The 24,720-nt window shown below is 30.9% G+C and overlaps 1 protein-coding gene across 1 annotated transcript in view; it reads right to left on the reverse strand.

Moving 5' to 3' along the window:
- The window catches only part of sens-2 (zinc finger transcription factor senseless-2), a 78,646-nt gene extending 71,160 nt beyond the window's left edge, over positions 1–7,486 (reverse strand). The window contains exons 1-2 of the mRNA XM_085955737.1: positions 7,181–7,486; positions 5,282–5,463 (exon numbers count right to left, since the gene is read on the reverse strand). Of these exons, the coding sequence (XP_085811863.1) occupies positions 5,282–5,463; positions 7,181–7,389 (391 nt within the window). The 5' untranslated portion in view covers positions 7,390–7,486. The remainder of the gene's footprint in view (positions 1–5,281; positions 5,464–7,180) is intronic.
- Positions 7,487–24,720: the final 17,234 nt, after the last annotated feature.

A 24,720-nucleotide genomic window follows, 5' to 3' on the forward strand; every position in this document is an offset into this window, starting at 1 on the left:
AAGATGGTATCCATTTACGAAATTTATAAAGGTGGGTATTAGAAAATATCTATCTGCAAACAAAAAATCCACCCAATTTAAGATATGTTCTATGATTTTTATAATAGTATATTTGAAAGTTATTAAAGTAGTTAGATATTATAGAAGATAATATATACAAATAAATACAAGAGTCTTATCTGACAATAAATTGCATGCGAACCGGCGCAGTGTTCGCTTATAAAGGTTGGATAGGATCAGAGTAGCAAAGATACGCTGGAAGTAAGAAGCGGATTCTAGAATATATATCAAACCCCTTCTCGGTCTATTTTCGCGCCATTATTAATTACACAGCGTCATGACTGGTGCGAAGCAGGGGGAACGGGGATGAAAAGGTGGCTATGAATAGAGGCGAATTAGTTAAACTTAACTGTTAAAGAATTATGATTTAAATATTTTGTATAGGCTCTTCTTAATTTTGATCATTATTAATCTCATTTTTTAATATTCAATCTTCAAGTTACAGTGAATTAACGTGATAATAAGATACTTCTGAAAGTAATAAAATAATGTTTTGTTTTATAATCATTAATGCCATGTTCTATTTGCAAAATGTTTCGAAAACCATCGGACAACAAAACGTATGCTCGTTAAATGTACCATATAATATCGTTTCTTAAATCTATAGTGTACTAAATCTCATTCGCTGCTGACTAGATAATACTTTTTTAATTACCACCTTTAAAAGGCACGTTAATTGCATCGATCGGCCGCCTGTTCATTACGCGCCAGGTGCGTCTTCAGCGTCCAAAGTATTAAAGTTATCGCTGTTTTTTTATTTAATTTTCGTGGTTAGACAAAATAAATGGAATAATTTTTTTGAGTGCAAGCAAAGACTCTTCAATTTAATGTTGAAATTTTAACATTTTAATTACAATCAAATGCGTGAAAAAAATGCAGATAGACGTCACTACCGAAAGTAGGAGCATTGCGACTTAATATCAATTATAATTTTGCAATAATTTATTTATATATTATCGATATAATTTCAAAGTGTATATTTTATACAGATGATACTATGTGTAAAAAAATAATAATCACTTTATTTTTTTAATATTTCGACGCTGCTTTGTGATATTTTGATATAAAATACCTTTAAAGATTGGAAACATAATCTAGAATAATTCTTAATATATATCTACAGATATATTTTTAAAATAATTACATTTAAGTCGTAAAATATTTGTTATAAAAAATACTGTCTCGAAACTCTGAATTTTTTGTGTTTCATTCATGTTTCATCTCAACAATAAAACCATTGTAATATTTTTATTAGTTATATAATTATTACCTATACTATTTTTAAACAGCAAAGATTATTTATTTTAAATACATAGAAGAAGACAAAACCCTATTACTTAACCAAATGTAACACAGTTTTAATTAATCTACTAATAAATTTTTAATTTCAATATACTTTTTATATTGTTTAAGCGATATTAACCCCTAGGGTGACACGCGGAGCCAATCCATCCCTGGCAGTGATACACCCTTTTCCTTAGTCCCGTGATGAATTATTTACTAATTACCAGCTTTGTTTGAGGGTTGGTGCCTAAGACGGCAGGCATTGTGAGAGAGATTAAGCCTCCGGTAGCCCAACCACCATTGGATAGTGGTTCAAACACAAGACGTTTAACGATAAGGTAGATGCGATGACATGAGAGATTATGCGTGGGTTAGCCTACAATATGTGGTCGCTTATTATATCAAAGACGTCGGAAGGGGTTTAGGTACAAGATAACTATTTTATTAACAGGAGATTATTAATATATGTAATAAGAATGATCTTACTTATTTTAATCTAAGCTGTCGTAGGTACCTAATAAAAAAGAGATAATGATTTTATGATTTGGTATTAGTGATAAACGTGGAATGAAATAATATAATCCATTCTACTTAGTAAATTTATACGAACTTGCATTATAGCACAAGATATAATATCAATTACAATGAAACATAATATATTATAGGCAGCGCTCGAAATGGAAAAGTTTACGAACCGGAACGCTCGAAAATTTTCTGTGGATATTAACATGTTTATCAAATTTTATGTGTATTTTATAAACATAAGTGTGATAGATTTTTTGTAATATGGCAATATCTAGCTCAGACGGTCAAATTATTTTGTCCACGAGACTGAGCGATAACTTTACAGATTTCACGAACCGGACCGGCGCTTCGGCGCGCTCCGGTCCATTTTGAGCACTGATTATAGGTACTTAGCATTCTCAATATGCGTTATTTTGAGAATATAAGTATTAAATTTTTCATTTAAATTAATAATATAATTCTTACTCAAACTCTTAATCAAAAGAAATAAATAAAGTACACCATTGTGAACTATATATCTAGGTACATGGTTGTAAATGTTACATTTACATTGTTTGCCTTATCATAGTAATTACCTAATACAATGACTGTACACCAAAAATTGTTTGTTGGTGCAATTAAAGTGATTGTACTTATGAAAAAAAATGCTTACATTTATACATTCTCTGCACTGTATTACCCATTTTCAAATAAAGAATAATTAGTATCTATATATATTATTCTTTATTTAAATTTAAATTTTGTATTATGAGGTTTTGGCTGCAGAATATAAACGAAATATTTTGAGCGTTGGCCATTGTAAACAGGTAAACTATAAAACTTTATCAGTTTAATGTGGTTAATTATTGGTGGAAATAAATACTATATTATTTAAAAGAAAACACAATTCAATATTCACAATAAAAGTGTGTTATGTTATATAATAATATTATGCTTGTCTACTGAAAACTTAGACAGTACAAAGATTATGTATTTGGTACCAATTTATACTTTTATTTCAATTCTTGGTTTCTCAAACGCTATTTATATGTCTAAGTCTATTTCACGCAGACGAAGTCATGGGCGATCTTTAGTGATAATATAATTCCAACTTCAAAATCAATAAAAAAAATACGCATATTGCTGTGAAAAGATCATTAAAATTATTGGTAGGTATAATGAGTAGGTACTGAAATAATTTAATTATTATTGATACAACGGAAGTTGATGATTTGAATTACACCCAATTACTTAGATTCTTATATCTATGAAAAACTAACACACCCTTCTCAAGAGCTTTAGTGAAAATACTCCGATGAAAGCTTAACAAATAGTTTATATCCGCTACCTTTTAAAGCGTGCCGGAACTTTTACGCTACAGTTTCCGCCGTGCGCTACCCTTACCTCCCACCCTATTCCACCCCATCTCACCTCATCCGGACATTAATATTCACGGAAATACGGTGGCATTATAATTCTCCGGTCTGTTTCGCGGTCGGCTCGGCCAGGCAGGTATCATATTTGTGTACAATTAAACGGTGAGGCTGAACGAGGCCCCCAGGGCATTAATTTGCTCTAGCCAACATTAGCGCGTACTCCTATCTAATCCTGGGAACAAAGTTAATGCGGTTTGGTGACACAGAGTCCTGCCTACCTTTGGATGCGCGTGTTTATTCTATTCCATTTTACACCCACAAGTGGACCACCGGCAGACTAACTCTTAATTTATTCGATTAATTAATAGCCGTGGTGCTAGTTTAGGACTACGTAAACTGGGCATTGGGACATATTGAGGTAACGAGTTAAAGATGAAATATGTTTTTATTTTGTGAGAACTAAGTGGTGAAAACAAAACATTCTTTATTATACTTAAGTGGTGACTATTTTACTGGACGCCGAGAACTATCTGAGCTAAGAGGTAGCTGTAGGTATATGCGATGGTATTTAGCAGTGAAACTAATAACATGAGCGATGAAATAAAACGCCGGATCACCCTTGCCAACAGCTGTTATTTTGGTCTCCAAAAGCTTTTAAAAAACAAACCACTCCAAAGGAAAACCAAAATATCTTTATATAAAACTCTTCTGTGCCCGGTATTACTATATGGTTTAGAATGTTGGGTACTCAGCAAACAGGGTGACAGATATATTGATATCTTTGAGAAGGATCTTTAGGGCTGTTTAAGAAAATGGCATTTGGAGGTCAACGTATAATGAGGAGCTGTATCTACACACTTTATGTGGCATATGGCAATGTAGAGACTACGCTAGATTGGCTACGTGCATTTAATACCGGAGGATATACTGACGAGGTGGGCTGTGTACGCAACCCCCGATGGCAAGAGAAGGCCTGGACGGCTGGACTGCGCCACGGGAGATTTATAAATGCTCCTCCAAAGCAACTGGATAATGTAGGCGCTGGATCATCACAAACTCCCAGGTTTTGAGAAAATTACATAAATACATTATGTCCTCGCCAGGAATCAAACCCGGAGCTCCCGGATGAAAGGCCAGCGCCTTACGCAGTGCACCACGAGATCTCATGACGTTCTAAGCCAAAAGTATCTATGCACTTATTTATGATGTACCGTTTCAATTTCAAGTAACATATCATTTATTACTTATGAGTTAATAACGTATTAATTTAAAAATTAAAACAGCTAAATATTTTAAATATTTTAGCATCTTAGCTTATTCTTAAAAATCGTTTTGACTATATTATTGTATCTCGAAAAAATGTGTCGATGAGGCGAACGGAAAATATTTAATATATAAATGCACTTCTGAATCAGCATTAAAATTAACCAGATCAGGGAGGGTACAGGTGAATCTATCCATGGATTAATTGCGTAGAAACAGATAAATTCCGAATAGCCTGCGTCGTGCGTATGATCACATGGATCACCCTGTCACTGCCTACGAAGTTATCAGTTTTCATACGAAATATATTATATTACTCTCGTACTTTCACTATATTATTTTATCTGTCTTTAACAATGACATTAATATGGACGAATCATTTGGAAAAGAAAATGACACTCACTTTATTGTCGGGTCTGCCGAATGGCATAATCTGTTCTAACGCCATTACAATAAAGGTGATATTGCTATAAATTCCTGATGCTTTTTGTTGGGTCTGCCAAATGATTCGGTTCGAACGGGTTCGCTCTAATGAACATTGACATTAGAAACACTGCTCTAACGCCATTACAATAAAAGTCATATTGCTATAAATTCCCGATGCGTGATATCGCATAATTGAATTGCGTGACGTCTACCTATACATGCGAATGCGCGAATTTACTTGCTAGCTACTGTATTGGGTGCGTTGTCCATTAATAATGTCATTGGTCTTTAACATAAGAATTAGCTCAGTGTCAGTAATAGATAATGATCAAATAATAATGTATCATAGATTCATAATATTAACTTACCGGTGTGAATATACGTATGTTTCTTCATGTCGGATTTCTGGTGGAACCGCTTCCCGCAGTACTGGCAGGGGTAAGGACGCGTGTCGGAGTGGATGAGGAGGTGTGTCGAGAGAGTGCTGGACCTCTTGAAGGTCTTCCCACACTGCTTGCATTCGAACACCTTCTCCACGCTGTGTACCGCCCTGCGTAATGGCCAATATGAATGAAATCGATCAAAGAAATTTATTTCAAATACAGTCAAGGACTTAGACTATAGATACATCACGGACCATATGACCTACTGTTTTTTATGCTAATTTGAAAACTGATATTAAAACAATGTACTGATAACTTTTTAGTACGCATCTAAAAATACTAAAATATTTTTTAAATTAAATACTTATAAATTTCAAAAAAACTATATAAAATGTGCTATCAATGTGTTTATTGTTTGTTAATTTTAATTACGTGTTGATTGTTTAAACTAAAAATTATCGATAAAATGTATTACTTTCAGTTTTAAAATTTGTTCCCATACCCACTGTTAAAAATATAAACTGTGTGTATTAAAATTCTGAGAATTGACAAGATATTAGGTTTTTGTTGAAATTATAAATAAACTGGGTGAATCAATTTTGTAATATTAATACCGTGTAAACCTTCTAATACCAAAAAAATTAGGGGGTACATTTGTAGATAATTAATTACTCGCAACTGGTCATCAAAAACGGAATTGTCAAGTCGAAAAGTTATATAGTACAGTGCGACTTATATATCAAATCTCATACGTCACAGCGCTGACACTGTTTCGTCACGTGATTTTTGCACGCTGGTACTATTCACGTGCTCTTTGAATGTTGACTTGTCATAGCAGATACATATAGATCTATGCTACTATTGAGAGGAGTTTAAAGATTTCCTTTTTTTCTCCTCCTCACAATTCTACATTCATCTGCTTCCGCAAAAGTTTAGGGATTTTTAATTTAATAAAATGGTACGCAATATCCAAATGCGAAGATCGGGTTTAAGTTACAGAAATGACCGCGGTGACGTAGAAGACTTGATATAAAATTTGCACCCACGAGTATCCGTTGAAAAACACACTGATAAAGTTTCTATATTTATTTAATAATCTATTATTACATTAATGTTATTATATGCTCATATATTTAGCAGTCTATAAATAATTGTTGTCAAAATCTAACTATGTAAACAATACGATTATAATAAGCTTAAATTAAAAACTGATGGTTGGACAAAATAAAATCATACGATATACATACGATACGAAAAAGATAATAATCATTTGATTAACAAAGATTTTAATATGATTGGATTATGATATGATCCTTAGAGCTTATTAAAATGGATAATCAGCTCATTTATTATACTCAATATCAATCTACTATTTGACGGAACAAATAAACCTATTTTATGTAATACAATGTACTTAGATGACTCGCATTAACTATATTTTTATAAGATATTTAAAAAGGTTTAATTACTAAACAACATAGATAAAGCATATTATACATCAAATAATATAAAGAAAACATTAGGTACGGAAATAAATATTCTAATATAATATATAAATGGATAAATATGTATATATCGTTACGTTTTATTTGTTTTGAGAAAATTGAATTCGAATTGATTGATAATCAAATATGAAATAAATATTATATTTTAATGTATTTGAATGAGATTGTTATATCTTTATAAATAGCGTTTTTCAGCGAACAATATTTCTACGGTATTAAGGTATAATAGGTAAATAATATGGATGTTTCAGTAAACTTCAGTAAAAACTAATAATAAAAATATGTACATATCTCCAATAACCATCGATAAATAAAATAAATTGGTGAACTAATCGTCATATTTATATTTAAGTATTCGTATTTAAAGAAAAATTCCCACCTGTGTTGACTAAGGCTGATTTCATGTCCGAATGTCTTATTGCAAAGCTCACACGCGAACGGTCTCTTCCCATTATGCGATCTTCGCGCATGAACTTCCAGACCATGGGGAGTTGAAAACATCTTCTCGCATTTAACACAAGAGAAGACATCAGCCAAAGGATGAGAGTGCGCGTGACCATGAGAATGACTTCCAGGCCTCATTAACATCTGGTGATGCGCGTGAAGTTGTCTTAGGCGAAATAATTCTTCAGCTGGTAATGGGCAATATCCTTGAGGTCCTTGGTTGTTACTTCCAGCTTGCAGCGCCGCAGCTGCAGCAGCCTGAACTGCACTCAAGTATAACGACGCAGGAGTCGTAAAAAATCCTCTATCATCATTTTCTTTCGCTCCCATCATTGGGTTAGAATTTGGGTACATATTAGGATGAAAAAATCCGGTCGGCACAAACTGTCTTGGGAAAAAGGGATGCCCACTAGTACCAGGTGAGTATTCTTGTCCTGTTTTTTGAAGTGTTGAATCTCTAAGAAAGTCAACGAAAGGATTACTATTTGGATATAAGAATGATCGCGTTACTGATATTGTTTCGCTGAAAGAAGGTCCATCTGATGCAGGCGGCGATCTTTGAGATCTTGGAATGTCTGGTTTAAGGAGTGCACTAACTGAAAAAGTCTCTGATCTTTTTAATGGAGTGTTTTTGAGGATATCTGTAGGCGGCGGCGGTGATGGTGTGTCATTTAGTCTCATCGGGGGAGGCGGTGAATCTACTTCAAGTTCAGGAGACGAGGATCTGGAGCGGCAGGGAGAATGAGAATGAGCAGGACCTTCGCTTCCTGCTCTACTTCTACTCCTTGTAGGAGATGGTGTTGGTCTATCAGCTTGCATATCTCGTAATGATTTCGGATACATATTGTTATTGTGGTGTGGGATCGCGTCTTCTTCCTCATCGTCGGTCTTATCTGCCATTAGTCTGCTTATGCCGAATTTTATTTGTTCTATAAGAAAATCAAATTAAAATATATTAGTAAATAGGTACTTTACATATATTTTTCTCGGGTATACACAACAACAACATATAATGTTAGGTATGTACTCGTACCTAACGTAAGTCTAATATGTAATTATATTATTATTTTGATAATTACTATTCATCAAATTTAATATTGTCTTTTTATTTACATGAGACTTTGAATTTGGAATACATAAACTAATATGGTAATCCTATAATTTACTAAAATTTGATGGTGGCCGGTGCTTCATTCACGGAATTCCAATATATCAATATTAAAAAAAACTATCTTTCTTGGGATTGATCTGAAATCTTTACCAACTAATTTCTAGTGTTCGGTTTTTGATGCATTCATAATTTAATGACAATGATATATTTACAATGTATTTATTATTATTTTAAATTTACAAATCTAAATCATGTCTTAATTTATTCTGATGACGTCATTGCTTAGCTTATTTCATAGCCTGGAAACTTTTTATATTCTGATTTAATTGTTTGTCGCTAGTTGGTTTTTTAAAAGCTTGTTTTCATTCATTAAATATAATTCTTCGTTTCAAATTTTATATAATATTTTAAGCAATACTTCATGAACTATTTATGAAAACCCTAAGAAAAGTAGGACAGAATCTCACGACTGTTATATTTGCTGCGGATACTTGATAAGCCACAAGAATGGGTTGGTTCGAAATTCCTAAAGCCAAAATCCTGACGGTCGATATCCCGAAAAATAAATACTACAATAATAATTCTCAACAACACCTACCCAATTGTAAAAAAATCTACTTTTTAAAAAGAAAAAAAACATATTTTAATAATTATTCATGTTTTCTGTAAAGTTATTAAATAGGATACAAGAAAATGTGTAATTGTAAAAATATTGGTGAGAGATTGTCTTATCCCGCTGTTGGCGGATATTTAATGAATTGAACGCGAATCTTTTTAAAAAACACACCAACCAGTTTTGGACAAAAAATCACTTTGATACTTAATATACGAGTGTATGGTTTTATTATTGTAAAGTATTTTAACTGTCGGATTCCATCTTCACAGATAAAATACCGACTAACGTAATACATTTATATTATTTTAAGAAAAGAAAATCAACAGTTTTACTTGGACGGAAATAATGTTAATGTTGCACATAACTATGGCAATAATAGTCGTATTATTTAAATTTGGTCCAGAATAGATTAAACCCTATGCAGTATAATAAATAGTATAGCGGATGAATTTTGTGAATGGAAATTCGCTGTGATGCAGGTGTTGTTTGCACTTGTCATGCCGATTTGTGAATTAAAGCGTCGCTTCACTAAATTTAGTGTCACACTTTTTCTACACTGTCTAATATTATGGTGCCTCGGGGTATAGACAAGCAGCATTTCAACCAATTTAACTACAATTAAGAATTTTAATTTTCGATATAGTATTATTCTTAATATTTAACTTTATATGGACTGGTGCGTATTTTATTTCACAATACTTCGTAACGGACCGTTTTCATATAAATTAAATTAGAAACATACGAAATAATATAGTACGTAGTTTATCCAAATAAGTATATAATGATGCCCAGAGCCGGTTATCTACACGTAAACTATGGTTTCCCGACGTGGCTACTGGAAAGACCTTGGGGGGGGGGGATCGTAGCTTGTCTATGGGACAGTAGGAAAGTGCTGAAAAATTAGCCCGATTTCAGTCTGGCCATACAATACTTGAAATATTGAAATACAGTCACCAGGATGGCCTTTAATATTACCAATATTGAATGTGCGTTTTTAAATAATCTAAGGTTAAAAAAATATTCTATATATTTGAAATAGAGTATTATATATTTCTTTTGTAATTTATAATTTGAATAATCTAAATGATGGTGTGCCATTATATTTTTACGCTTATAACACAAATTATGCAAGGCGTTTTTATTTTAGTAGTGAATGTAAAATAAATCTCAGATGACAACAATGTATTGTTAATTGATATAAATGATTCTGAAATTAGAATGACTTGCCACCCATTTGCTTATTAGCCTTAGTAACATTTTTTCATCATAACTTTCATAATATTATTACTCTATAGAATAAGGTATTGGCTATGTTATTAATAAATTAATTAAATACTACATAAAAGCACATTTTATATATGGGATTTAGTTAAATACAGGAAAGTAAGATAAAAAGTATTGTGTGTTTCGTTATGTTTCCAATCATGAACATAGGGGCGCCAAAACGGCGATGCGTCGCCCCCTCAAAACGCTATCGCGAGTCGCACAGTGAAATGAGCCGTATCATGTTGTGTAAAGTGTAAATTGACTTTGATCCCAGGGCGCAGGGCTGCCCCCTTAATTAACACGTTACAGGGGGGATCGGCGACCCCTGTATTCGATCCCGCCCTTATATTCAATCATTCCATACGCGAACGGTTTTTCTGTGAGACTTTTCCCTTTCAAATCCACCATGGAAAAAAACTAAGTATTTAGCTATGCCACCAGAATAAATATATAATATTAGCTTATAAATTACTTACATAAACTGTAAAAAAGGTTTCTAAGAAATTTGACAATACTGCTAATGAAACGAAATGTTTTAAATTAAACAAACGGTACTTGAATTATCGAGTTATCAAATATTCTTATAACTATTATGCTACAATGTAGAGTTTTGTTCAAAACCTCATCTTATTAATAGATATGGCATAATATACTAATTATTAGTAATTAAACATAATTTAATAATATGGTATTTTTCTTCTATTTCAATTTTTACTAGTTTTTACTAATTTACTATATCAAAATAGGAATCACACACTCTAGTGCACGTCAACCAAGTTCTTGAGAAAGCACTCCTTAGACACTCTCAGCACAACTTAGAACGGCATACGCCTGTATAACGGGTTTGAAGACGTGCTGGGTGATCGACAAAAAAGTAAGTCTCTACCGGTTTTAAATAATATTTTTTACCACAATTGAAGGGGTTATCGCAAGACAATGATATGCCACATAATTATGAATTTGTTGATTTTGAATAAAACTAATTTCCAGGGCATACACTCACGTTTTACTTAAGACAAAAAAATACACAATGACTCAATAATTATGATCAATGTTTAGTTCTTACAAATTCAAATTTTGCTATAAAAATGGTTATAACAATAATATGATATGCCATGCCAGTCAAAATTGAATATCGGTCAGTTATCCACGCCTTCTGCTCCAAACAGAATAATTAGATGTTAGATATAGAGAACATTTTTAATGAGGATAGTAATTTTTCCTGTTACAATAGTGAACGGACAAGAACATTAAATTGCTCATATCTTCAAACAATGTTTCTGTGGCATATCATTATCTTGCAATAACCCCTTTAATTATTCACACACAGAAAATACGAATTGAGTAGATATGAAATATATTTTTCACGTTAAAAAAACCATCAAATAATGATATATCCCATTTTAATAAACTAAGTATTTTATTTTTAATAGACATAGGTAGGTACACAATCTTAATTAGTTATGCAAATGCATATTATTTCTGATAATTAACAATCTATTGTGTTTAGTTTTATGAATATGCATTGATCCAAACTACCCCCTCAATAAAATGAATAAACTTAACACACTTTTGGTTGAAATGGAGTTAAGGCGGGGGAGCTGGTTATTTTCTATAATACTGCTTATAATAAAAAAAATACTGAAGATAATATTAATATTTGGCACGTTTTTCATAATATCCACCAAATAGAAAATCCGCACTTGTCTGCCTATTTTAACCCGAACAGTTTGCATTGTGAGCAGCGCAATTTTTTTCTCACCGCAATATGATTTACGCCGTGGTGCCTCTATTCGCTAATATTGATGCTTAAATCGTATTAGAGATGAATGAATAAATCATTTGTTGTCTATTAAAAATATATATTTGTTTTTAATTACACATTGGCTAATGAATAAGTAAGTGAATGGGTAAATAGTAGTTACTAAATTGTAGATCACCTTGATGGTATCTTTTAGAGAATGATATAATAAGAAGAACGATATTATATCCAAAACTATATATTTTTTGGAATACATTATATACATGAAATATAAATCTATATTATCTGCTACCTAGAACATTTAGTGGAATCCACTCGTACCAATCACGGAGGTTCTTAAGCCATGAAATGCGATATATTCCCTTGCTACGTTTTCCGTTAATCTATTCTTGGATAACAAGTTACAGCACGTTGTACTAATGTCCTCTCATAATGTAGTTTTCTGCTTCTGAACTTTTCGTTCCTTTCCCATTCGTTTGACAATGTCAATACTTCTATCAGTTCTATTCATTCTAGTCAGTCCAAGAAATTTTGAGATTGCGTCTTTACATTTAAATAAATTCTACCTAACATCTTGTGGTTTTGAGTCGATACTTCCAGGCCATAGAAAACGATTGAGATATCATAATAATAATATCATAACCATATGCAATCTCAGATCTAGGTTAAGGTCTTGATGGCTAAAGAAGAAAGAAGATTGATCCCCTTTCTCATTGACCCATGTTTTAAAATGTTACAAATAACAAACGTTGTATTTCGTGTTGCTGTTTTTGATGAAATTTCAATGCATCAAGTATTTATTATCTAAATTTTCAATCATTGGATCTTTGGTACGACCCTGTATTAAGGGTGCTCCAATGTGGAACAAGTGTCGCACTATCTACCTACCCTACTAATAATAACAATAATAGTAATCATGAATACGCTCATGCGAAAAATAGAGCCATAAGAACACAATGTGTGCACATTTGTCATTGTGAATGGCGAATTGAAATGATCGTCGTATAGTTGGCAGGGCGTTACACCGTGAAGTGTTACTAATCCTACCCTCACTGGAGACAGGGGTTATATTTAGAAAAGAATTGTAAGAAAATTGATGATCATTTCACATTAAAAAATGATTGTGATTTTATGATATTAGAAAATACATTACAAATAAATGAGAATAAAAACATATTTGTTCGTTATTGTCACGCCATGATAAACAGCACCTAAATTGAATATTAGTGGGTACAGGTTTGATATACTTGTAGTTATTATAATATCACAAAAGATTTTTTTTTAAAGTCAGTGAAGAAATGTTACTTTGGTGTAAAATATTTTCAGTGCTGCCTACTGTATTCAACTTCAAGTACGCTGTGATCTTCTATACAGTGTCAAAAGTGGCAAAGATCATTACACTATAACATTGCAATTATTATTCTTTAACTTTTAAACAAACGTGTTACAAATTAATTAGCGTTGTCTTTCACTAACACAAAGAAATATTCAATTTCCCATTTGTCCTCGAAATTATAAGTTTTGGTCTTCTTTTCGTCACTCTCGTCAAACTATTATTTTATGGGGCAAAAAGCATACTGAAATAGAGGAAACTGCGTGTCAGTTTAAAGCTCGGGAATTCATGTATTCTCTTTCTCTCACTCTTGCAGCTGGCCGTGAGTGAACGAATGTTATATGACAAAGTTATGTGGTCTTCCTCATGGTTAATTTTAATACGACTTTCACGTTAGTTGGTTAAAAACATAAACATAGAAATGATTAATGATTCCCATTCACAATTTGAATAAAATCATTTTATATTACGAGTGAACGTGTCGATTTTTTCATTTTTACGACTCAATTCCAACGGGCCTACGGTGCAATCGATCAGTAGATCGCGATGGACGTGTTGGACATGCCTGCTTTACATGACACATATATTATAAAACCTATGTTTATCAATATTTCAGAAACGTGATTATTCTCTCTGTACCAAATATTCAATAATAGCCAATCAGGGATGGTATCAATTGGAGGTGAATATAATATAATGCTGAGCTCGACGCTCTGTTTGAAGATTGCAGACTATTTCTATCCATTTCTCTTTAAAAAAATCTGTTACACACCTACAAACTTATCTGTAGAATGGCCAAAAATAGAACTACGAACTACTGTAGTGCGCCATTTCGAAAATTTGAATCGAATGTCAGATTTTGTCCAGTAACGAGTATTGATTGGGTAGTTTTCGACAGTGGCTCCCCCATCGCATTCTTCAGATAAGTGTGTAGGTCTGTAATACAAACAGAACCCATATGATCATATTTTTTTTTGGAATTATTAATAACCATGTTCTTGCTTTTTCGTTTACCCAGGCTTTGAGAAAAACACATAAATATTGTGTCCTCACCGGGATCGAACCCTGAACTGTCGGGTGGAAAGCAAGCGCCTTATGCACTGCACCACGAGAGCCGCCTAATATGATCATATTATTTGGATCGGACATGGTAAAAAAAACATAATCTTCCCTCAAATCGATTGAGTTTTTACCGAATATATGTATTAATTGCCTTCTAACATCTAAAACTATTCTAAACCATTTTTTGAGTTGTGGATAAATAATAATAGAAAACAGCCAACATAAATCTACCTGATTGATTGAGATTTTCGTATGCGAGGGAAAGTATTTCTTTGATTGGATTAAATGCTAAAACCAATATTTGATTACATTTCCAATTCAAAACCCTCATTGGTTTTTGATAAAGATAACGGCATTTGATTACATTTTGATTGATTGTTTCAGTCGAAATCAGTATAAGATTTTGTGTTTTCTTTGGTATTTTAGTGCTACAAATTGATTATTCAAATACCAGCGCGTAATAATTATTAGTGTGTACTAAAAATACAACGAAAAGAAGGTATGTAAAAACAGTCTTATAATTTTTATCGGAAAGATTTCATTTTATAATAGGTATTTAATGATTCCTTTTGTTATCACAAGTGAAATTATTGTAAAGTTATTATATTATTAAAATTTGAATAATGATTGAGGGTGGTTTAATTATATTAGAAAAACATTGAGAGCTGATGATTATTAACCCTAAATAGAATAATATTTATTAGAAAAAAATGAAAATATTCGCATCGAATGGCAGTTCCGGACGACGCGCCTTACCAGTAAGCGATTGAGTCAATCGTTAATCACACCGAAATTTCAAACAATATGCAACTTAGGTTTTATTTAAAATTATATCACAATCTTTTGTATTATTTAATCAAGGTAATCATAATCGGTACTGTTCTTGATTCATAGATGGGGTCACGATCTCTCAATATTCATATTTGCGACGTTGTGATGAGACTGTATTAAGCAAATATTGTATTTAATAAAGAATTTTACATTCTTATATTTTATTAATTATTTAGTATTGAATAAAAATAATTTAATTACTTAAAAAATATCTTTTGATAATAAGTAGGCGGCAGGTTGGTACAAATTATTTCATTTGAATTATATTATTTGTTTGCAAATGCACCAGATGATAACATTTTCAATTTGCATAAAACTATCATGCGAAAAAATGTAAACATGGTGTGGAAAATTGCAGTGGCGTAACAACGTTCTTTTTGCACGCAAAAAAAACCATTTATCGAGATTGTTATTTCAGTGCGCTTTTAACAAATTAAAAACGTTTTGCCTGCGGCCGAGAGTGATTAATTCGCAATTTGCATATAAATTGATAAATCCTTCAAATTGAAGCGCGATGCACCGTAAAAATAGGGAGACCCTAAAAATCAGGTGTTTTATGTGGCATTGTAAAATAATTTTTAGACCGTTTACTGATATATGGGCTAATTTTCATAAATATAAGTAATTATATAATAATAGTAATTTAGTAATCAGAGGACATTTTACTGAATTAGAATGCTATCTGAGGTATTATTTGAATTTTTATTTCGTTTTAGGGATGGTATTGTAGTAAAAAATATATTACGATAGGAATATATTCGTCCCAAAATGTCATCGATATAATTTTCATATTGATATTATTATTAAGTTTTGTGTACACGAGACTGATCTACACTGAATTGAGGAATTATTATTTCTCTCTACTCTGATGCTGGAACATTACAGTAAGTGTGTATCCGTATAAACCATTTCCGGTCGAATACCGGACTTATAGATTCATTTCAATATAGTAGAAACGAAACACATTTTTATATGATTGGTTCTTTGACATTCAGTATTCACTCAATATATATGTGCTAGAGTATTTGACATATAAACCATAATATCTCAATTTAACTCAGGTTCAAATCCGCAGTCTAAGATTAAGGTTGAGTATTCTAACCTCTGCTCAATGTTTTAAAAATATGGACGATATTAATATTCCATCTATCTATTTAATAGGAAGATACTACATATGTACGTATTACAAAAATTAAAATAATGTTAATACTATCGACCGAAGGTACTAATGGAATTTAAATTAAAATTCAATCAAGTACCTTCGGTCGATAGTATTAATATTATAAATATTGCTAGTACGGCAAGATTGACTGAATTATATTGTAAGTTACTTTTAAAATAGACTCAAATGGAATAGTACAAAACTTAAATCCATTAGAATTTAATAATAATGTGTTATAATAAAGTAATAAATTATACTAAAATCATAAAAAGATAGGCATTTCTAACAAATTAGGTAAATATACAATATTATCAAAAGCGTGACAAAAGAAATCTCTGCAACTAATATAAAAATACCAATATCTACAGCACAAGCAAATACGTACTTGTATACAATATTTTTACTATGTACGATGGTAGTTGGAATTTACGGTTTTTATTTTATTTTTATGAGCGTCTTCAGAATCAGTCAGTGCATCGGGAATCCATGCCACTAAAACCGCCAATACGTAGATTTCATTTGTCAACCATATTTCATCTGTAGTGTTATCTATTTTAGCGAGTAAAATAATACTTATTGACATAACGTACTCACTATGAAAATTATTTAAATTATATTTTCATAAAATTCATAGAAAAACATATTTACTATTTACCCACTTACATAACATTATATGAATGATCAGCTTAAAAGCTGCCGTCATTTAATAAACTTGGCTAAGTAAACAATGAGGTAGGTACGCAGCATGAAAAAAGCTGGTAAAAAAAATTTCACGTGTATTAGGATGTATTGAGGGTCACACTCTCATACGAGACACGACACAATAATAAATAACAGTGTTTACCCACTGCGTGTACTTTTTATCCCTAGAGGGAATTCCCGTGAAACTACGAAATGGAAAACTGTATTTCAGCACCTATCAAAGGCCTTGATGGTTAAAAAAAATCCATGTGTGGTTAACATATTATTTTTTTAACAAATTCCTTTACCGTTCGTAAAATTGAAATTTTTATTTAATTATCTATATAAAAATATAGTATTTATTTTTGTCATGGTGAAAATTTTCATTTATGTGCATATTACAGTTAAATCAATCGACTTAATTTATTTATAAATATTAGGAAGAATTATTATATTATGACGTGATTGATACATGATCACTTTCTTTAAAGCCTTCACCGTAACCTATAGATTGGGTGACATTAGTGAAATTCCGGAAATATATTTTGTATATGGTTTCAGAATGCACGAGATAATGATTATAAATCAATTCCCATAACAATCTGTTTAACAAATTATCAATACATTCATACAGTATATTATTATTAATTTTGATAAGGATTGAGTACTTATTCCACAAGGCTTGAGATGAGGAAAGAAGATCCAGAATTCAACCACGATCATTCGTCACGAGAGAGGGGAGTAACATTTAATAAAATAAACGGGTGACATAAAAATGTACAAAAAATAGTTTCTAGTAACATTGCAATACTTTTAAAATATTAAAATAAATGTGTGTACTTATTGGAAAATTCTGAATAAAGTAATTATTGAAAAGCTGGCAAAATTGTAATTTGCTAAAAGTGTGTTTATAGCCGTTTAAAAGATACGTATTAAGAGTCTCGTATTGAATTTAATTTTAAATTTTGGATAATTAATTATCCGGAAAAGTCTATGCGCTCCCCAAAATCTTGATAGTAACATTTTGGATATTTTTGTTATTTATTATTATTCTTCTCCTTTGTAGGGGGTAATATTTGCAGTATATTAGATAAGTAAGTATTTTTTATTAAACTTGTTGGAATATAATCAGTTTTTATTTTTAACTTAAAGCTCACATATGAAAAGTCAGCAGTTATAAACTTTTATCAATAATACATCCATTTGAAAAAGTACCTTTCCGTCGTCGGATCAAATTCAAATATGTTTTAAGCACAAATATTCACATGAATACGCATAATTATTGACCATTACCTCAAAATACCTCAAATATCGACTTACAAACTTTTGGTAGCAACTATCTATATAGGCTTTCTTTTCGGCTTCACTTACTTGTACTGTAAGGTTTACTTCAACGTTTTTGAGTTATATGCATGTATTTATTGAAGGTTTTTCATGTGAATTGAATAATTGTACATCTATTAATTCAACGCTTGAGAATCAGTGAAGTGTTCTGTATCGAAATACTTCCTTTACACGTGACTCCATCGAAATCTTTGTTCTATCCAAGGCTATTTGCTGTAGGTTTCCTTTGAATCTCTAGGGCTTTCCATTGTGTAAATCCTCTATATCACACGGCACGGCATTCTTTCTGCCATGATTGATCGTCCCACGGAATAATTTAAATTGTTTTACAAACAATACGCGGCTGAGTATTTTTATTGTTTGTTCAGTGGTTCAAAACTCCTTAATTCATATATCTACATACATTATAGTGACAATTATACTGTATAAAGCTTCGTTGTGTGTTATGTTTGAGGTTTGCAATGAAAGGATATTATTTCAACAAATTTAATAGCCTGATATGTATGTGACCTGTCTTTTGTGATAGCAAATATTTACATTTTTATCAAATATTAATGACTTTGCTTCAAAATCATTTCCCTTAATAATTAATCGTATCGATAAAAAATAACTTTAACATTTTTAATAAATAACTTTGATAGAGAAACGAATTAACTTTTAGAGTTTTAATCATATATTTGTTAACATTTTAATTTATAGTTCATAAAAATATTACAAATCAAAGCTCTTGATAAATCTGTCGTGTGTGAAAATAAAAAAAAATATTACTAAAGCTGATTATTAAAATTTCTCAATGCAGATTTTTTTTATAAAGTTTAATATTTGTGATATGACATTTATAAATTCTTGTTACAATCCCGAAAGATGTTTTTATAGAGCAACATTGTGTAAAATTGGAAATAACAGTATTAACTTACGTAATAAAGTGAGAAAAAATACACCAACAATAGGTACCTAGTCATTTTGTTTTAAGAGACTGTTCTCAACAAATATTTTTTCTTTCTTTTATACTTAACAATTATTCAAGCAAACAGATAGTTTGCATATTCCTAATTATCTATTTGGATCGCTGTTGAATGTAGTAATAGAAAACGGTCGTACACTCACAATGTTATTATAGTACTGTGAGCCTTCCATATATTGACATCTACGTCATGGCGCTTCATGCAATTACAGTATTATGCGACGCACTTTTTGCATGCTGGCGGTATTGCAACGGTTTTAGTTCCAGAAAAGTCCGTGGTGACGTGCATGTCTCGTTATTATGGAAGCCACAGATTAGTTCAATTTCCTTGTTGCATATATATTTTAAACTGACAAATTTAAAATTTTTTGCATGATAATAATGGTATTGTTATATATATATATATATATATATACAAATACTATAAAAAACACATGTTCAAGTAAAAACAAAAAAAGATAGGTGGCGTAATCCAGGTTGACCATAGTATATTATAATATGTACTTATGAACTATTTTTTGTTAAATGATTCGTATCTTTAACTTGAAAACTAAATTACCTATTACCGTAGAAGTACCTACAAACCGTAACTTCAAAATTAGCAATTAAGTTTTATGTTCATATAAAAACGTGCTACGCTTTCGTCTAACTATGGGAAGGTAAACAAAGCTCATGTGACCGTAACGACAAAATGTCAAGAGGGAAAATATGAAAAACGATTGTATGTAGAACGTGAGGTAGGGGATAAAATTGCGGTCCGGCAGGTTGTGTTTACTCACGCGGCCTGCCTGCCTTGCAACTGCCGTGAGTTTACTTCTAACGGTAAAATATATAAAACATGACAGATAACTTAGTCCTTCATTATTATATTATAATTAAAAATAATTCAAAGCAAACTAAAAGTGATAATTGCTCCTTAAATATTCAAGGTGCGGTAAGTACGGGGTATTCTGTATAAAACGTTTTGAAACCGTAGTGAAACCGGGGATTGTCAGGATTCTTTGAGATTTGAAAAAATAACCGTAATTTTATAAATATAATATTTTCATATGCTAATGTGCACGATGTAATAATATATAAGTTACTTTACGACTATTAATAAATATTCGAATATACGGAAAAATAACAAAATAAGCTTTTGCATTAAATATAACATTATTGTGGGTGTTGAAAATTACAATAAACAGGATTTTTTTATTTACTTTTTAAAAATGACCTTGTATTAGGTATTAAAATATTTCAAGTTCTTATATTCATCAATTGTGGCAACATCCATTATAATGGTCTTGAAATTTTTAATTATAGATGATGTAGAACGATCTAACTGTACATAATTAAAGGTTCCAGAAAACATACTAATTTTTAAAAATAATATTCAGACTGAGACTATACTCCCCATTCGCCATTTATAATATTATGTAGCTTAACTGTCCGACAATAACAAATCGTCGATGACAGGATGTCGCTGTAGTCACTGTAGTCGCATATAGTAGACTTCTCAGTGACGTACTTGTCATGGCGGCAACGCGTGCAGATAATGTATCAGCACTCTTTTCAGATGGGACTATTTTTTTTCTTCGCAATAAACCAAAAAAATACTAATAATAATTCTAACATCACTCCTGATCATTTTAGACATATTTTTACTATAAAAGGCTTCAAATTACGTAAATTTATAGAACCGTACATCACGGGAGCGTAAAATGAAATGATAAATTTGGGGGCGTTCTTCATTTGAAAACGGAAGTGCGATTAGCTTTACTGGAAGGGATTGTTAGTTCACAGTTTTAACACGTGGACAATAAGTTCTTGTTTGACAGTAGTTATAGTTGGATCGTTTTGATGATGGTTTTATAGTCTGGAATAGATGTTACTGTCAATTACTTAAAAATTGTAGAAATAACTTATTGTGTTAATAGCTTTTTAATATTTAGCTAATTGTTATTTTATTATTTTATAATTTGTATAATCATCCAATTGGAAATTATGTCATTGTATGTTAAAATTCTGGGGAAATGTTACAATACAAAACAAAATTGGTGTTCCATTTAAAATAAGTACAAAACTTTACTCTATCGGATTGTACAATCTTTCATTGTAAACACTATTATAGTGACTTGATATATTTATTATAATATAATATATGTATTTAAATAATTTGTAAATAAATTTGTTTAAAATATAATATTTTCGTAGAAAACTTATCACTCGATTATCGTAGATTATTCTACACAAGAATGCGGCTTAGCTACATAAAATATGCATTTTTATCTGTGTTTGGACAACATGTATCACCGCATACCGTCGACCGGCTTGGTTTGCATAAGAAAAGTCACGGAAAACTCCAAATCCATGGAGAATTATTGTTCTTTTGATACAAAATTCAATAAGTACATTAAACCCCAGGACAATCCTGATTTTGACAGTAAAATATTTTTGTGCATTTTGATATTGTTTATGATATTTTGATTATTTTCAAAATTATGTACTCATTCCACTAGCTGTGTAGTTAAATTTTATTATTCTAAAGCCATTTTAAAGATTTTTTATCGATATGATCTTTTATTGCATGGTAATAAATAATAACGCTGTTTTTATGAATGCACGTAATCTATTGAACTGATATTTTTATGACATGTATACTTATATACTAATATAAAGATGTGAGTTAATTGATTTCAAATTAAGCCAACATGCATGCTAAAAATTAATCGATTTTAATAATGCTTTACTTTGGGTTTCTATCATAATATATTATATTTTAAAATATACTAGGTATATTTTGTTTAAATTTAATAATCGTAGTAAGGTTTTTGACTTACATGTGTGCAGATTAAAAACGTATCATTATAATAGTGTTATGACACATAATTATTATATAATTAAATATTTCCCCACTTCTAACTAAATGTGAGGTGAAATTTAATACTTAAGATTAAATATTGAATTCTAATATTATATGGAAAAGTGATTCGAGATAGCAAGGACTTATGTCACTGAATAAAAATTTAGCAATTCTTACTAAAAAGAGACGTAAACTACAGAATAAGCTGATGGTTATTCTACAATAATTAATCATTTTGACGTTATGGTAAGTTAGAAATGGGGAAATGAATTAATAAAGTTCATCTGATTCAAGTACATACAGCTTAAGTTAAATACATACTGAATTAAAAAATAGGTATCCATATGTTTATTTAACTTTTAATAATATATTATATTAATTGGTTAAGTTTACAAAACATTTCAATTTAAATATATAACCGTTTAAAACGATAAAGTTGATGAAATTCTCATTGTATACAGATAGAGCCTTAAAGTATAAAAGTGACCCCAAAAAATTGATCTCTGGGACCTATATCATGTTTTTTTTATTTCTTTCATACTTCACTTACGTCAAGTTTTATAGGGAACCACAGAAGGCTTTATATGAAAGAAAAAATATTTGGTTTTAACAAATGCAGTCATGTAATAGAACTAAAACGACACAAAACTTCAGTAGAACTTCGTAGTAAGTATTTAAGGAAAAGCTAAGCACTAAGCTAATTGTGACGTTAAGGAGTAACAGTAACTTCATAATGGTGACATTCCAAAAATAAGTAAACATAACATTATTTTCTTTTGATGAGTAAAATGATATTTATATCAGAGGCACGTTTTCTGACATCCAAATGATGAAATATCATTCTAAGTACATATTATTATGACTGATTACAATTGCTATCGGAGAAGGCGGCATTGTTTGAGGGTTATTATACTAAATCCAGTTGGAAAATTCAATCAATCATAAAATCAAAAATTATCACGACAAACATACTAGGAATAATATGTACACATTCATCAATATTACTCAATGATATACACCAAATTATTACAATGGAGCGGTGACTATCATTATAATATATCTATCACGGCTTTATCTAACTGACTTTCTCTTAAGTATGCTTACATACTGCAATCTGCAATTTATAAGAGATTTTTATTTAGCTACGTATTTTTTTCGACTTATACGAGGTATAAATGAGAACTCTGCCATTCTGGACAGTGTTGAACTGTGTGTCCCTGATAACTGTCTTAGAAATAGGGAGCATCAGTTGTTTATTCTCCCAAGGTGCAGAACCAACCTGCCACTGGTAATGCCAATTGGGAGGGCGATAACTATGATCAACAAAATTGCTTCGGGTCTTGATATATTCCACTTGCGTGAGGGTGAGTTTAGGTGGATTTTATTTTATAAATTATTAAAATAGGGTTTACTTAGCAAACTCGGTGTACTTCTTTGAACTACTATAGATGTATCATTGTATTTTCATTACGTTTGTATGTTTATATCATGTTCTCTTTTTATATTTTCATTGTTATCCTTTTTATTACTGTTCGTTTTCATTCTTCTTTATAATACCGTTTCATGTCATGTTGTGGACATCTTAAACTTATAATTTGTAATGTCCACAATATGTAAAATAAATAAATTGAATTGAATTGACTAATTTAAATTAATTATGTAGGTAATTCAATTACATACTTTTTTATGTTTAAACAGTAATGTCGATCAGAATACATGACTACATGGTACAAAGCTTGATGAATAGAATCTATAGCAATATGATTATGCCGTAAGGCTGTTTTTCAGTGAACTTTTAATAACAAATTACCTGGTGCTTGAGATCACTAAGTACCTACGGTTAATAAAAATAAGAAAGGGCCTACGTAATTATTAGAAATGTAGTATTGTCAGTTAATCTATATTTCCATATTTAATTTCATTAAATTGCATATTTTTTTGGTTTTAAGAAGTCAACGAGGCAAATACTAATACTGCCATGATAAGTAAAAATACAGTATTTTGTTTTTAGTGAATATATATTTACGTCTGTTTAGAGATTATGTCAAAACAATTCCATAATATTTTACATAATAAGAAAAAGGGTAGTTTAAAACTTGGGTTATCTGGCTTTACTAAAACCAAAATACTGTCTTTTTACTTAGCACGGCAGAATAAGTTTTCGTATAGTAGAAGTAAGTACATATTATTATATTTGTAATTTCCCAAAATCCACAAAAGGCACACGAAAAATGCTTAAAAACATTACAAATAAATGCCGATATATCCAATAAACATATACTTTTAATTATAAAGTACAATACGATGGATAAACTAACAACCAACCCAACTATTTGCGCTTGAAACACAAAAACCTTATTACAAATATTTGAGTACGCATTTGTTGATATTTAGAAATAGACGCCTCAAATTATTTGTTATATAGTACGAAATAAAAAATATATAGTATGAAAATATTAATTTTTGGCGCACTATATATTTTGAAAGTCATACCTCGA

The sequence above is a fragment of the Rhyacophila brunnea genome, unplaced genomic scaffold (assembly GCF_057557595.1).
Source record: "Rhyacophila brunnea isolate RB1 unplaced genomic scaffold, BYU_Rbru_1.0 scaffold_5, whole genome shotgun sequence".
Classification (NCBI taxonomy): domain Eukaryota; kingdom Metazoa; phylum Arthropoda; class Insecta; order Trichoptera; family Rhyacophilidae; genus Rhyacophila; species Rhyacophila brunnea.